General features: G+C 39.5%; 1 protein-coding gene and 1 non-coding gene across 2 annotated transcripts; both read right to left on the bottom strand.

The window, feature by feature from the left end:
• Positions 1-1800: 1800 nt before the first annotated feature.
• LOC118016969 (cytochrome c oxidase subunit 7C, mitochondrial) lies at positions 1801-4053 on the bottom strand. Its single transcript, XM_035014794.1, has 3 exons — positions 3847-4053; positions 2741-2884; positions 1801-1930 (listed from the first exon to the last, which is right to left on the bottom strand). Exons 1-2 carry the CDS (start codon positions 3919-3921, stop codon positions 2768-2770), a joined length of 192 nt encoding a protein of 63 aa, XP_034870685.1. The 5' UTR covers positions 3922-4053; the 3' UTR covers positions 1801-1930; positions 2741-2767.
• LOC118017225 lies at positions 2031-2093 on the bottom strand. The gene has a single exon (XR_004681088.1). It is a non-coding gene; the product is annotated as a small nucleolar RNA Z39 (small nucleolar RNA).
• Positions 4054-16267: the final 12214 nt, after the last annotated feature.

Raw genomic sequence — 16267 nt, 5'->3', positions numbered from 1 at the left:
CCGAAGAGGAAATTCTGCCAACACACAGCTTTGGACTGGAAGAGCAATTCTTCCCTGGGTCTCCAGCCTTCAGCACTACCCCTATCACATTTTGGACCTGTCATACCTCCACAACCACACGAGCTAATTCCTTAAAACAAATCTGTCTATATACGTAACCAGTTGGTTGTTTCTCTGGAGAACCCAAATACAGAAACTAAACAGTTGTCTGGCCTCTACTACTCAATATACTTATGCACTAAGACCCAGCTAGCTGAAACCTTTTTATGATGGGGCAATTTGTGCTCCTCTCCCGGGACAGGCAAGTGTTTTTTTCTCCATTCATGAAAATCCTCGAATACTTTAACTGAGGAAGACAAATCTAATAAATCAGATGTTTTCTACCTAGACCTTGCTGCTAATGGTAACATTTGATTCATGATATATTTTACTTCAGAAAAAAAATCATTTAAGACTTGCCAGAAACTAAAATGTTTTTATATAGCTTACTGAATCTGAAACAATACAAGATAGGTTCTATTCCCATTTCCTCCAAGAAAACAAGGACAGCTAAGTTTGTAATTTAATAGCAGAGATTTGAACCAAGAATTTGAAATCATTTTATGAACACTGAACTCCTGTTTTCATCTTCCCAAAGGTAGAAAGCCTTAATGTTCCATAAACACAGGATGACATCTGATGCATCAATGGATAATCAAAAAAAAAAAAAAGACATGCAAGTACAGGGAATAAGCTGGGCAGTCATAAAAATTTAATTATATATCCATATTTTAGTGGTTAACGCATGGTTATCGAAGACAGTCAAGATAGGCCCGGTCACACAAACGGAGAGAAAAAGAAGAGTTGTTTTTTTTTTTTCTTAAGGTTCCAGCAAATCAGGAGTACATTAGGAGTACACAGGAAATCTAATGTTATGGTGAAGACTAGTTTAGGCAGTGGTTTTGTTCTATGAAAGAACGTAGAACCACCCAGAGCAACTTCTCAAGAATCCAGAGACTTTCTTGTAACTATTCTAGTTTTTAAATATTGGTTTAAAAACTACAACTCCCCTAACCACCAAAAAGTCTAGCACTCAAACGGACCACCAGTTTACCACCTCTGCTTTACAGTGTTCTTCTAACATCAGCGTGGTATTCCCAAAGTGACCAAACTAGGACTAAAACATTCAGCAACTACCTTTTTTCCTGCCCCAATACAAAGCCCTAGGAACTAAGTCATTACACTTTATGTAGCTAGCAGTATTTCAATATACATAATATAAATTTGATTCAGATACAATTACTAATCAGAGCCATCTTTTAGTCCATTTCTACTAAAATTCCAGAATAAACTTGTAATATTTCCATATTCTGACTTACATGCTATTTCATTTCATATATTCTACTTTTATTTAGTCTAAACAAGACTAGTATTGTCAACAGCAAATTTATCAAGGCAAAATTTGTTTTAGATCACAGATCTGGAGGGGAAAAAAAAAAGCTCTCAGACTTCACTGTATACACTACTGGTTTTCCTCATGATTAATTATCACTTATGAAGAAAAACAATTTCACTGCTTCAAAGTAAGGAAAACTAAAAGTACACTTCCTTTCAATTAAAAAAATTACTATGGGACAACAAAGTCAAGTTTGCATTTTTAGTAACATAAATTACCAACAAGGTCTTGACCTAGTAATCAAAAATTACATAAAACCTCAAAATCTAAAAACAAGAAACAGGCTCAATCACACACTAATTTGACCAAACAAACTAATCCTGGAATATTTCCCAAATGAAACAGTAAGCACAACTATTACATTCCACGTTTCAGAGAAGAGGCATTAAGGAGTCATGCCATAAGTTTATTTACAAACATATTGAGTATGTTGAAAACAAGAGTTTGATCCATTTTTGAAAGAGACTGCACCTCTTAAAATGTTCCTTTTCACATCTGCAAATAAAGACAAAAAGTTATTGGCATTTAAAATGTCTCATTCATTAAAAAGAAATCATATAGTTTCATTAACATACTGTTATCAGTTTATGACTGGTACATCAGAAAGCGTTTACAGTATCATGACTTTATTCATACTGATTTGCTTCATCATATGCACCAAAGTCTTTCCATTGTGGATCGCCTGGGTATATCATTTCCCTTATTTTTAAGACGAAGTCTTTTCTTCCTAAAGGTATTTTTGGAATTTATCCTAATCAGCCCACAGAGCTCCCCATAATGTTGCTTTGAGGAAAATTCTGATTACAATTAAGCTAAATACATCTTTTCTTCTCACACAAAGTAGCTGCTAACCTTCCAACACACAAGATTGGTTTCGGCATATACAACGTATCCTGCCCTCAAGACAGTCTAACCAGAACTCTATCTGGTTAGGAGTGTGAACTCTGGAACAAGACTGGGTATAAATTCTGGTCCACCATCACTAGCTATGGGATATTGGGCAACTTAACATCTTTTTGTCTTAGATTGGGTTAAGTCTCCCACCTACCTCACAGGCTTGCTAGGTAACGAAATGAGATTATTAATGTGAAGTGTGCCTGACAAACAGTAGTATCCAATAAAAACTGGCTTTCAGACAAAGAAACATCTGTTTATAGGTTTATCAGCCTGTCTCCACCAATGCCACATCTACACTAACTTCAGGAATCAGCCCTACACACTGTGTGATTGGGGGTGGGGGAGGGGAGGAAGAAAGAAATGTAAGAGAAAACATTGCTTTGGAAAGATTAGAAATCCATTAATTACCTGTTTGATGAATTAATTAAAACATCCTTATTTCTTAAGCAGCTGATGTCTTACTATAAAAAAAGGTGCAGCAAATCCAGATCCCAAGTACAAAGTCATCATAAGTAGTAATCGCCACTTGTTTTCCACTGAAAATGGCAAATTCTGTTGGGGGGAAAAAAGCAAGCAACAAAAATGGAACTTCAAAATCATCTGATTTTATAGATTATGTAAGTACACAGGGGACAGTAGGTTATTTTTTTTTTTTACATAATCAGGTTATGTAGGCCATATATCATACCATCTCTTTAAACATTATGTTTTACATCCCATGATCTTCATCACACATAACACTATATGGTAAAAAGTAACTGGCTTTACTGAGCACCAGGCTGTGGTCTTAGTAAGTCAGGTGTAACACAGTGCTAAGTTTTATTCTAGAAAATCGAAAAATTTTATTCTCCAAGGGAGTTATAAATAGAATGCACAGCTGTAGTTTACGATCTTAGAAACCAGCCACCTAATAAAGCACACGGCAATGTTAACTGCATTACGAAGTTTGACTTTTTCACAACCGAGAAGCCCTACCACGTAAACCTTTTCTCAGCCCTTTACTACTAGGCCTCGGTCACTGGAGTACTTACTACTAATTACTCGATTCAATCTATTTATACCTGAAGCTAACCCCAACCTCAACTGAAGAGGTTTAATACTTACTCAGTCAACTACTTAGAGAAGACTCGACCCACAGCTATAGGCCTCACATCCTCACTTGTTTCCAACGACCTTCACTCCGAGTCCGGTGACCTCTAGTTCAGCTCTAAGCCACAACTATCTGCAGCCTTGGCCTCAAGGACCCTCCAGATCTTGGAGGGCGCAGAGGGGAGCACTAGGGCGAGGTAGGGCCCACGGCTCTTCCTACTCATTCCTTTCCACAGCGACGGCGCGCAGCCAGGGTCCTGAGCTTTGGCCCTGGTTCCAGGGGGGACTGAAATGCCACTCGACGACCCAGCTCACATTTCGGCTTCCCATCTCCCTCTCCACGGTCCACAGCAGGCCTTGGGAGTACAGCTAGTCGCAGCCAAGTGTCCCCTCCCCCAACAACGCTGGGCCCTTTACACACTAACCTTCCCTGGGCCTTCCTCATAGTGGCTCCTACGGACCACAGAGGTTGTGAACCTCCGGATGCTCCGTCCCAACATGGCGCTGTTGGAAGTTCTGCGAAACGGGCAGAGCCCTAAGACCGTACAAATGGCAGCACCACCACGTCCTCCTCTTCTCACGACCTTGTCCCTCGGCGTGTAAGGGCCGAAAGGGAAGATGGGAAATGGGGAGCGACCGCGGAAAATGAGACAAGATGGAGGGGCCCGAGGATTGTGGGAGTTGTAGTTTAGAACGTCACACAGCCTTGTCGACTCTGAAGGGTTATGGGAAACGTAGTCTGACCGGCGACCTGGACAGTGGAGGGGGCAGCGAGGGGAGAGGTGGCGGGGGGTGTGTGTTGGGGGTCCGGAAGGACAAGAACCTACCGCGTTTCTTACCCACAGTGATTTATTCAAACCTGAATTCTTGTCAGGATTTTTGGGACCGGATTCCAGAACGATTTTACTGAATTTAGTGACGCAGTTTCACCGAGTTCATGAAACACAGAAATAAGCCTTTCCCTTTTCTTTTTTGGCGATCCTCTCTATCTGTGATTTGCAGTACTCTGCCAGCGCTGAGAGAGACGTATGCTGTGATCTTATCCGAGGAAACAAAGCATAAGCGCAACTAACCAAAAAATAAGCAGTACAAAGGATGTCAGAAAACCGAGTTGAAGTGCTAAGGGAAGGATTCCTGAAAATATAGGTCACTGAATAGATTAGAATTAGAGACAGGGCAGAGCAAACTCAAGGCTGGTATGGGTATGACATATTCGAGTGTGAAAGAGAAAAGCAGTCTCTTACATCCGGAGTTAGCCTGGACTGGGAATTGGTGTTGTGTATGTAAACAATTTCACAGAATATCAGCTCAGACAAAGTTACTCTCTGTCAGCGATGGATCAAGAAAAGAGTAAGATCGGGTGTCTGGGTGGCTCAGTCATGAAGCGTCTGCCTTCGTCTCAGGTCATGATCCCGGGGTCCTGATCCCGGGGTTCTGGGATCGAGCCCCACATCAGGCTCTCTGTTCTGCAGGAAGCCTGCTTCTCCCTCTCCCACTCCCCCCTGCTTGTGCTCCCTCTCTCGCTGTGTCTCTCTTTGTCAAATAAATAAATAGAATCTTTAAAAAAAATAAATATATAAAAAAAGAGTAAAATCACTCCTTTATCATCTCTGAACATAGACAAAACATGAACATTGTCAAGTAACAAAAATGACCAAATATCACCATATCCAGTCTGAGTTCTGCCTCTTTACCAATTACCACCTTAAACTTGGATTAGTCTTTCTTCCAAGTTAAACTTAGAAAATAGACAAAGTAACAGAAAACAAGCCCAAATCTTGTAAGTGTTGACATCTTTTTTGCTGAGATGCCCATGGTTCCTCACGGTATTTGGTCTCCCTTAATGCAGTGAGTAATAAGCCCAGCTTGTTTAATTATAAGTGTGTTCCTGGTGATCTTTGACTAGTGGGAATTAGGAAGAAACCAGGGATACATAAGGCCGGGAAAGTGGTATTAGATTGTGAAGGGCCCTGCTAACTTATGTTACTCATCTGTGGGAAAGCATATATTGCCTCAGATGGGCTCATTTATACAGCAGCAGTAAACGAAGTCCTGCCTTGAAAACTGGGTATATATGCTTTAATCTTATTTAGCTTTTGAAAGAGAAAAGTCATGCTTCTCCATCTCCAACCCACTTTAAAAAATTTAAAAGTTTCATTTCTACAAGTAACTTCTACAAGTAACATTCTACAAGTAACTTCATTTCTACAAGTACTGTAGAGTACCAGGACTAGAGTAGAGATACATGTAATGTGTTATAGTTGGTGCTCTCCTCCTAATAGAGGATACACGACATTAAGTTTTCTTAAATGTCTCTCAAGGCTTTTATGTATTGGATTTTGATTTAACTATAACTGGGAAACCTTTTCACATTTAGTATTTATGGATTGTCCTTTTCAGTCTAATGTAAATAATATTTTTACAAGATTGCAGAGTTCTCGTCTCATGGAGTCAAAGAATGAATCTCGTGGACACAAAAGGGTGACCGGAAGTGAAAGTTTATTAAGTGAAGGTGAGAACAGAAAGGAAAGTGAAAGCTCTCTAGAGTAAGAGGAGTCCCAGATGGGTTGCCACTGAGGGATTTTGGGGCCAGTCTTTTATTGAAAACGTGACCCGGAAGCTTGTTGCCTTAAGATTCTTGTGCCATCTTGGTTTGAACAGGGACTGTTGATAACACCACACCCTTAATAACTTACTTCTTTGGTCTGGTCATTTTCTGTGATTATAATGTAGCCACCAAAGAAAAATACTCCCTAACATCCAGGGCCAGGTGGTCTGGTCTATTCCTTTATCTCTTGTTCACTCTGTCTTAGTGCTTCTGCGGCAGGAATAGTTTCAGAGCCTAGTCAGCAAACCACCCCCCCACCCCCCAATCTCTCCTTGCCTAAGCCTTAACTCTTTCCTTACTCAATATCCCCTGTATATTTGGTTCATTGTAACTTCTAGTTCACATTATTTGAGTTTCCTCTGTGTATCTGGCTTTCAGCTAACTCCAAAGGGAAGGCCAGGATAGAGTCTAGCATATGACCTCAGAACTGTCAGTCTCCCCATGGGCCCTGTGACAAATTAAAGATAGCTGCAAATCCTTTTACCAAGATACAGAGTTTGTGCCTTCTCTCGCCAAATGTAGGTGGACTCTCTGTTTTGAGCAAGAGAATTTGTTATAAGTGATGCTGTGCCAGTGTCCTGCCCATGTCTTAAACTGGCAGCTGCCTTTCCTGTTTTTTGGAACATTTGCCCTTGGAACCCTGAGTATTCATGTAAGAAGTTTGCCTACTCTGCTGGAGAGGCTTCCTGGAGAGTCCCCAGGAGTCCACCAAAAGGAAGTGGAGGTCAGCTCAGGTGTCAGGCATGTGAGTGAAGCTATCTTGGACCCCCCAGCTCAGTCCAGCTGCCAGCTGAATATCAGGGAGTGACACCAGTCAATGCTACTTAGAGTCCGGGAAGCAGAGTGGTTCCCCTTGATGGTGATGTAGCAGTTGGCATAATTCGGGGAGTGCTAATATCCTCAGAAATGCACTCTACAGCTTTCTGATGCTCCTGATAACTTAGAAGGTAAATAGGAATGTGACTGAAAGTTGATGAGAAGAGAACCTGGATGGCTCAGTAGGTTAAGCATCGACCTGGGCTCAGGTTATAATCTCATGGTCCTGGGATCAAGCCCCGCGAAAGAAAAGAAAGTTGCAGAGATCCCTTATTCCTTCCATGATTACTCACCTTTTTATTAATGGCTAGATACCACCCGCAGAACACATTCTTTTTTTTTTTTTTTTAAAGATTTATTTATTTATTTGAGAGAGCGAGAATGAGAGACAGAGAGAGCACATGAGAGGGGGGAGGGTTAGAGGGAGAAGCAGGCTCCTCGCTGAGCAGGGAGCCCGATGCGGGACTCAATCCAGGGACTCCAGGATCATGACCTGAGCCGAAGGCAGTCGCTTAACCAACTGAGCCACCCAGGCGCCCTGGCAGAACACATTCTTGATAATTATTTAAAAGTGTTGTTGTCATAAAGCAAACTGAGTACTAGGGAAAATTTCATATTCGTTTCCATATTATTTTTTTCTTTTTTTTTTTTTTTAAGATTTTATTTATTTATTCATGAGAGACAGAGAGAGAGAGAGAGAGGCAGAGGGAGAAGCAGGCTCCCAAAGAGCAGAGAGCCCTATGCGGGACTCGATCCCAGGACTCTGGGATCATGACCTGAGCCGAAGGCAGACGCTTAACCATCTGAGCCACCCAGGCACCCCATATTATTTTTCTTAATTGCTAATTAGTAACTAATTAATAAATTAGTTAAATAACTAACATACCCTGAGTTTAGGAGTTTTAAACTAATCTCAATCTCTTGAAATTCACTATGGAGCGAAGAAAAAGTTCGAAGAAATTTGGCAATCTTCCATTTTTGAGCAGGTATTGTGGTAAATTGAAGATGGCCACAATATCTTTGTAACTCTTCCCTTTGAGAGTTGGGATCTAAGTCCCCTCCTCTTGACCTTAGTGACCTGCTTGACCAATAGAATGCAACAGAATAACCTTCTGAGTCTTCTGAGTCTGGCTTATGAAAAGCCTTGCAGTTTCCATTCAGGCAACTTGGAATGTTTTCTTGAGAGAAGTCAGCCACCATATAAGAAGTCTAACTACCCCGAGAGTACCAGGACTATAAAGGAGCCCAAGCTAACCATTTAGAGAAGCCACATGAGGGAAAGGCGGGGAAGATGAGGAGGAAAAAATAGGCCAGATCAGCCCCTAGCTCTTCTTGCCATATCTCAGCCTGGGCACCAGATATATGAGTAAAGAAGCCTTCAGGTGACTCCAGCTATGGTCGTGATTTGCCTACAGTTTTATGAGTTACTTTAAAGAAGGATTACCCAGCTGAACCCATCGTCCTCCAGAACTGTAAGAGAAAATAATAAATGATTGTTTTAAGCTGCTAAATTTTGGGGTAGTTTGTTATACAGGAGTACAAACCTGGAACTGGTATCATGCAGTGTCTTATACATATAGCCTAACAATCTAAATCCGGTCATAATAGTTGGCAAGAAAAATGTGAATCATCCTAGAGAAACTTTTGATTCAGTATGATACTCTTCTGCTATAAAATGAATTTCAAGAGAAATGAGACATTTCACATATTGGTACAAAATAGAAAACATCTTTAGGGACATGGAGTTTACTCCAAAGTTATATTTTAAAAATAAAATCCAATTATTTTAAGTAGTGAGTAGGGTGTATATCATAGAGTGAGCAGTGTACTTTCTAAGCCCACAGGAGTCTTTGGAGACTGAAATTACATTATATAGAATAGTATTTCTAAAAATTAAAGTACAATATTTGTCATTTCTCTCAATAGCTACTATATAGGATTTTAAGAACTAGGTTAGAGTTTATTTAGAAATAGATTGTTTAGTGAAGAAATTATGTTTCTGTCCTACATTGAAAAACTCAAGTTAATATGTTTCTTTTGTTCTTAAGTTTTTAGAATTTCTCATACTGCAGAATTAAAGTCAGAACTCTGTGTCAGCTTTTATTGGAAATTTTACATTTGTAGGGGGAAAAAAAACACCTCATTTTAGGAAAAGACAAAATGTAATTCAACTGTGGCAATGAGGGTTGGAAAATATTCTGCCAACCTTCTGAATGATTTAGTGATGACCAACTGGATGAAAAAGTTCTGCCAAAAAAATACTTACTTGATTGAGCTGTATATTTTACTCTTCCTTTTGTTTCATTACTTTTGAATACCATTTTTTTCCTTAAAAGTATTTCATGTTTCTTATTCCAATTTTATTGTAGGTTTAAAAACGGTTCATTTTTTGGATAGATTCACTCACAGTGAGTAAGGGACAGCCGAGGCTAAGTAGGAAGAAACAGGTAGGGGGCGACGTGACTAGGGTCACGCAGTGGGCTATGCAACCAGGCTCCCTGAAATCCCAGATGTGGAGAAATGTTATAGACAAATCCACCTTGTTTGTTCTAAATAGACAAGACATTTTCATATTTACAAATCCACCTTGTTTGTCTTAAATGTTATAGACAAGATATTTACCAAGTTCTCTGGTCAGTTTTCTATAAAAGACCGACCATAAAAGCCCTCAATGGCAACCCTTTTGGTACCCCTCTCACTCTAGAGAGCTCCTTTTCTTTCCTTTCTGTTCTCACCTTCACTTAATAAACTTTCACTTCACCCTTTTGTCGGCACGATTCATTCTTTGACTCTGTGAGACAAGAACCCTGCAACCCTTCAACGTAATATAATTGTCATTGAGAATCGCCAAGTATAGGTAGATACATTTTTACAAGATAAATACAGAAACTAACACTTCTTAATTTGAAAATCACTGATTGTAGTTATATTTATATTCAATCTCTATCCTGACTTAACTTGCAATGGAACTTGTTATTATTGCTTTGAATAGGTTTCTTTAAATTCCCCATGGCATCTCCTGGTTGTTTCTATAACTAGGATACTAAGTGATTAAATAGTTTTATATACTTATTTTAGGGAAATATAATTTAAATGAGGAAGAGGATTTTGAAAATCAATTTGGTGCATCATTCTAAAAAGAAATCCTTTTTTTGTTAGAGTAGAAGAAAATAGACAAGATACATGACAGTAGAACCAACTTTGTTGTATTACATGTGGTGATTGTAAAGAATTGTGCAAATAAGGACCATCTGGAAATCTTGATTTATAACCAGGCCCATTACTGCTGATCAATGCATATAAGCTGCTGCTCTATTTTGACCATTCAGGTGAGATTGCAGGTATCAGATCAAAGTCACTCTGTTCCTCTAGACAAGGGGCTGGCAACTATATGGTTAATACAGTCCATCAACATGTGTCTGTTTATGCTGTAAGAATTTTTGTATTTGGCTTTTTTTTTTTTTTTTTTTTAGGTTTTATTTATTTGCCACAGAGAGAGACAGTGAGAGAGGGAACACAACCAGGGGGAGTGGGAGAGGGAGAAGCAGGTTTCCCGCGGAGCAGAGAGCCCGATGTGGGGCTCGATCCCAGGACCCTGGGGATCATGACCCGAGCTGAAGGCAGACGCTTAACCATCTGAGCTACCCAGGCTCCCTTTGTATTTGGCTTTTCAGTTTGAACTTACAATTAAGAAAAATGTGTATTTCTTGAGGATATTTATGCAGTTTGAATAAACTGTTCCCGAACTCACCAAGCAGTTCTTTTAAACATTTCAACTAATTATAAAATTATTATACAAAGTGGGTTAGGCTTAATTTCCAGTTCTCTTCACATCTCTCAATTTAAGTTAGACCCTCACTGAACAGCATTCTAAAACTGTATCATTGAATGTGAGTTGTGCTCAGTATCTTCTTACCACTTTGTACTAAGGGATTTTAGACTTATGAATCTCATTGCAGGGTTTACTGTGGAGATTTTTTTTTTCCTTTGAGGATGTGTCTCAATATATTTCACATTGTCATTTTTATGAGGACCCACAGGACAAATTTTTCTCTGGTCTTAGAACTAGAATAAACATGCTTCCCCTGGGTAGCTGATTTGCTTTTGCCTTATGAGTACTGGGAATAACAGACTTCATTGTAATTTTCTCCTTATACTGGTTCCTAGGATGCTTAGAGACAAATGTGTGACCCACCTTTAGGGAAGACAATGGATCTATTATGCTTACTTCACTCCCGGCTTCATCTTCTTTCCTAAATTTATTTTCCCTTGTTTCACTTTCCTCCCCAATTTTAAATTTATTTTATCTTGTTATATAGTATGTGTCTTTGTTCTATACCTCAAATGTCTTCTGGAACAATATCAGCATGTAAATAAACTAATCATAAATTTTTCTCACATACCAAGTTGTTACAGTATTACTTACTCTATCAGTTTTTCTCTTCTGTGCTTTATGCAGCCTGGGCTAGATAAGGTAATTAAAGCTAGCTAACATAACAAATGATCCCAAAATTTTAATGGCTTAATACAATTTTTTTTTTCTCACTATATGACAGTCTGAATCAAATGTTCAGCATGTGATCTTCCACATGGTAATTCAAGTGTCATCATCCTCTTGTGCTCCACTCAATCCTCTGGATTGACCCTGCCTGCCACCATGCTAAGAAAGAGAAAGTAGAGGCTCCACAGGGTTGTTCAGTAGGTGGCATGCACTGCTTGTACCCAAATGCTATTATCTGAATCAATCATGTGCTACCATCTAGATGCAGGGAGTCTGAGGCGTTGAGATGTCTGTGTGCCCTAGAGGAAATCAGAAATGGTTTGGTTGAGCACATAGCATCCCCTCTCCAGAGACCTGATTTCTTGCTGAAATCCTATAGAGTGCCTCTATAAGAATTCAATTTCCACAGGTTATATATACTCTTGGAACTTTGCTAAAGTGGTTGTAAATTGTCATAATTGTTCTATAATTTCTTGTTCTTGCACATTTCCCCAGAGTTGCACACTCCAGGCAATATATTATCACTCAGAATCAGACTGACAGGGATTCAGATTCATAGTCTACCCTAATCATTTAGCTCTGGGCGAGCTGCATGACCTTTTCTCATCTTTCAAATGGGCAATAATGTTACCTACTTTAGAGGGCTACAAGAAGGGTTAATTGAAATATTTGCGGCTTCAAAGTGTTGTATTAGCAAATTCCCTGTGACTCTCCATATGTTACTTTTTAATTAACTTTCTCAATGGCTTGAAGTATATAGGTCTGAAATACAAAGAAGTTAATGCTCTACTAGAATGTAAGCTCTCTGAGGGCAGCTAGTTTTGTTTTTTTTCTTATCCCTTATGTATCCATCCTAAGACTCCTCCGTAGAGACACTCCTTGAAATGTTGGTGAAAACAATGGACAAATTATGTGGCAATTTCAATTTAAATACAAATACTTTGTTTGAGTGTGAGATTATGATTTAAAACCCACATTATTGAGACCTTAGTAATGTGCAATAAAACATGTCAATTTTGAGCAGACTGTTCAATGAGTTTGACAACTGTATACACTTGTTAACCAACGCCACAATTAAGATATAGAACATTTCAATCACTCATAATTTACTTTTAGCAACATAATAATACTTTAAGAGGATTGACTTAATAATTGCCTCTGAGCATCCTAACCTTTGATGCCTGGATATTCTTAATTAGAGTCAAAACTGCACTCAGTCCTATGTAATTTGGCTCCAGTGCAAGGTTTTTTCAACAGAGGACCATTTACATTATGGGCTAGATACTTCTTTGTTGAGGGTAATGTCCTGCACATTATAGGATGCTTGGCTACCTTTCTGGCATCTACCCACTAGATGCTAGCAGCCCTTCCCCTCCCAAGTTGTGACAACCAAATTTGTCTCCAGATGTTACCAAAAGTCCCCTCTGCTGGCAAAATCGTTCTGGGTTGGAAACCACTGCCCTATGGCTATCTCCTCACAGCTGTATGAGTCAACAGGACATACACTTGGTCTGAGCCAATCCTTCTGCACTTGCTGAGATCCATCTGGACAACTGCAATGACTCACCCTTCTCAACAAGGGAGGGGCCAACTGCCTTAGCATCACGCGGTCTGCTGGCCGAGCGCCCACTCCCTTTTCCGTCAGCAGTGTGTGCTACCCACTGCCTGTAGAGTTGAACATGTATAAGCTTCCATTGATCCTGCCCTCTGTTGCCCACTGCATCGAGGGCAGATGGGAGGTGATATTAAAGCTTGCTTTTGTTTTACTCCTATCCCATGAATCTGTGTTCTCCGAGAGCCATTCATTTAGAAGGTAATGAACCTTTCCTTAGCTCTACCTTTAAAATAGACAATGAGTTTTTAATTAAATGGACAAGTGTGCTTAGCCCTGTATCCGGCAAGTAGCAATGCTCAATACATAGCAGCTGTTATTATTACTGCCATACCACTGTTTGCGCTGCTATTTTTCCTTCTTGTGGGATCACTCCTACCTTCCTCATACTTGCTGCCCTTCCTCTGTATATCAGCTTTTGTATTAAGGTTGCAAAATCTGTGCTCATATGTCCCAAAGATACCTTGTCAAGACACCCAGGCCGTCCAGGCACTCCTACCCTCCTGGCCTCTTGGGTCACTGATCTCACATTTCCCAGCTTTTCATGTAAGATTTAAAAGAAATCAGCTCCTTAGGAAATTCCATCATCATTTCACTGGGAAGGAATTTCTTTCTTGACTGGTGCCACGAGGAAGACCATCCTCTGAAGGAAAAACCCCAGACATTCTATCTCTGATAGTTTCCTAGTTTTCTCACTGTCCTTGTCGAAAAGAGCTACGGCACTCTGTACTCAGGCCTCATGCACTTTTTGACTAACAAAGGTAAACAGAGTGCTGGATGCAAAACACCTACTACAGTTCATTAAAGATAAATGACGTAATTGTTAAAAAGAGAATATAAACTTAAAATGTGAGCGAGAACACCTCTCTTACCGAATAAGGACATCAGAGTATCGTTCATTTATTGTGAGAATAACCTGAATCATGCAAGAAACCTTGAGTGTGAGGACTATTGAAGGGTAGGTTATTATTATTATCACTGTGTTACTTGTAGATGTATAGGTTATTATCAACTTGGACAAGTTTTGAAGTTATTGCTGAACAAGTCTGAATTTTGTATTCTTATCCCACAGCTCTCAGCATTAATGTGGCTTTTGACACTCAGTATTCAGGGACGCAAGATCCAAAATCCCTAGTACTCAACCTATTGTGTCACCTGGTATTTTCCAAAGTCTTTTCAGAAACTCATAAGCTGAAATTGAAGGTGTTTCTCTTTTTCCCTCTTTCTCTTTGCATTCCTGCTGTAGAAATCCTATCCTGAAGGAAGGACATAATAGGAGAGGGTAGAGTTAAAGGTCATTTATGGTTAATAAAAAACAGGTGATGAATTAAAAGTTATTTTCCCAGGACACAGGTTTTTATTATGTGAAATAAAATAACTGATGTGAATTATATCCACTTCTCAGAGCAATCTTGTGCATATATTGGGGAAGTAGCCAAACCTGACTACAGGGGAATAAAAAAATCCTAGTACTTTCCTATCATTCTCAAAAGGAAAGTAAAATCTTTGATTCTAAATTTAGAGACAAAGGCTTAGATAGACATTAGGAACAGATATAAGAATTTGACTTAAATTCACAATCCAAGAACTTTCTAGAAGGCAAGATTACTTAGGAAATGTTGGGGGTGGGGGATTGATTCCTGGAAGCAGCTAGGGATTAAAGAGAGTGGTTAGATCAACAGACAAGATGACAAATGATAACATATACATAACTGCATAATTTTGTTCCGGACAAGATTTTTCCTTTTCTCTCTTCCTCATGTGAACCATGAGAATTAGGTGGAAATATACAGATCCAATGTTAAAAAATCACTTTGCAACTTTAAATGATTTGTAATTCTAGGAAAGAAATGACAAAAACAGGAGTTAAAGATTAAGGATGCCAAATTAAAATATATCAGGAAAATAATATGCTAGATTCCAAAGTTTGAATCATGAAAACTAAAAAGGTCTGAGAAGGTGATTTGATAATGATAATAGGAGAAAAAGTTCTCATTTCTTTCCCTCTTAGATGCCAAACTAGTCATCTTCTTTTTGAAAGCAATGCCCTCCACCTTCTGTACTTAACCTGACTTCTGTCAATGCTGCCATCATTAGAGAGTTTTAATAAGCTCCCCTATGAAGTCATAACAGCACCTCAGACAGTGTGTGTAAAAGTGAACGTGTTATGTTGGTGCAACTCCATCCTGGACCACAAATCTACTCTTCCTCCCAATTTTCTTTTCATTGATGTCATTTCATTTTCTGGTCATTCCAGTCTAGAATCTGAGAATTGTCTTTGAACCTTTTTTTCTCTCTTTTCAAGGGTCTCAGCATTTAACATAATAGGGTGGAAAGAAAAAAAAAAAACAAACAGAATGTTTTAAATATGTAGAAGCAGGAAGGGTCTAGACACCAGGCTGAATACTCTTTTCCTCATCCATGCACACAGAACTGCTCAGTGTTACAGTGCTGACTGTTTTAAGGGGTATCTTAAGGCCGACAATAGCTGGTTATTTCTGGGTCCAAGTGGAAGGATGAAAAGAAAACATTCCCTCTGCATTGCTCTAAGAAAGTTAAAAACTTTACACTAGATTTTCTCGCTTCTGATTTCAAGGTCCCACCCAGTTTTGTATGAGCACAGTACCCTAACACAACTCTTAGATAGAAAAATGGTGCCCTTAGTCTTTCAGTGCTTATTTTCTTTTTTAAGTTTATTTATTTCTTTGAGAAAGAGAGAGAGAGACGGAGAAGCAGACACCCCACTGAGCAGGGAGCCCCATGCAGGGCTCAATCCTGGGACTCCTTGACCGCAGACACTTAACCTCCTGAGCCACCCACGCGCCCCAGTATTTTAGTTTCTGAGCTCTACTCCTGTTCTACCACATTGTGACTCTTCTCTTCTGCATGTTCCTCTCCAGGACTCAAGAAACACACTCTCTCTGGGAAAAATGGGCTTTTATGAGATCTAAAATTAGTATCTTTTTTAAAAAGATTTTATTTATTTATTTGAGAGAGAGAGAGCACAAGCAGGGGAATGGCAGAGGGAGAGAGAAGCAGACTCCCCACTGAGCAGGGGGCCTGACGTGGCACTCTATCCCAGGACCCTGGGATCATGACCTGAGCTGAAGGCAGCCACTTAACTGACTGAGCCACCCAGGTGCCCCTAAAATTAGTATCTTTTAAATATATAAACAGTTGACATTATATTGGAGTGCTAATGTCTCGGAAGACTTTGCAAGTTAGCAAGAATCAAAGTCTAAGTAAAAGAAATGATGCTTTTACAGAGAATTTCAGACAACATGAAGAAGAGGAAGATTCTTTGTGTTT

The sequence above is a fragment of the Mirounga leonina genome, unplaced genomic scaffold (genome assembly GCF_011800145.1).
Source record: "Mirounga leonina isolate KUSES-001 unplaced genomic scaffold, KU_Mleo_1.0 Mir_168, whole genome shotgun sequence".
In the NCBI taxonomy this organism is placed as follows: Eukaryota; Metazoa; Chordata; class Mammalia; order Carnivora; family Phocidae; genus Mirounga; species Mirounga leonina.
Note: the sequence above shows the minus strand (reverse complement) of the source record. Positions and strands in the feature narration are given on the sequence as shown.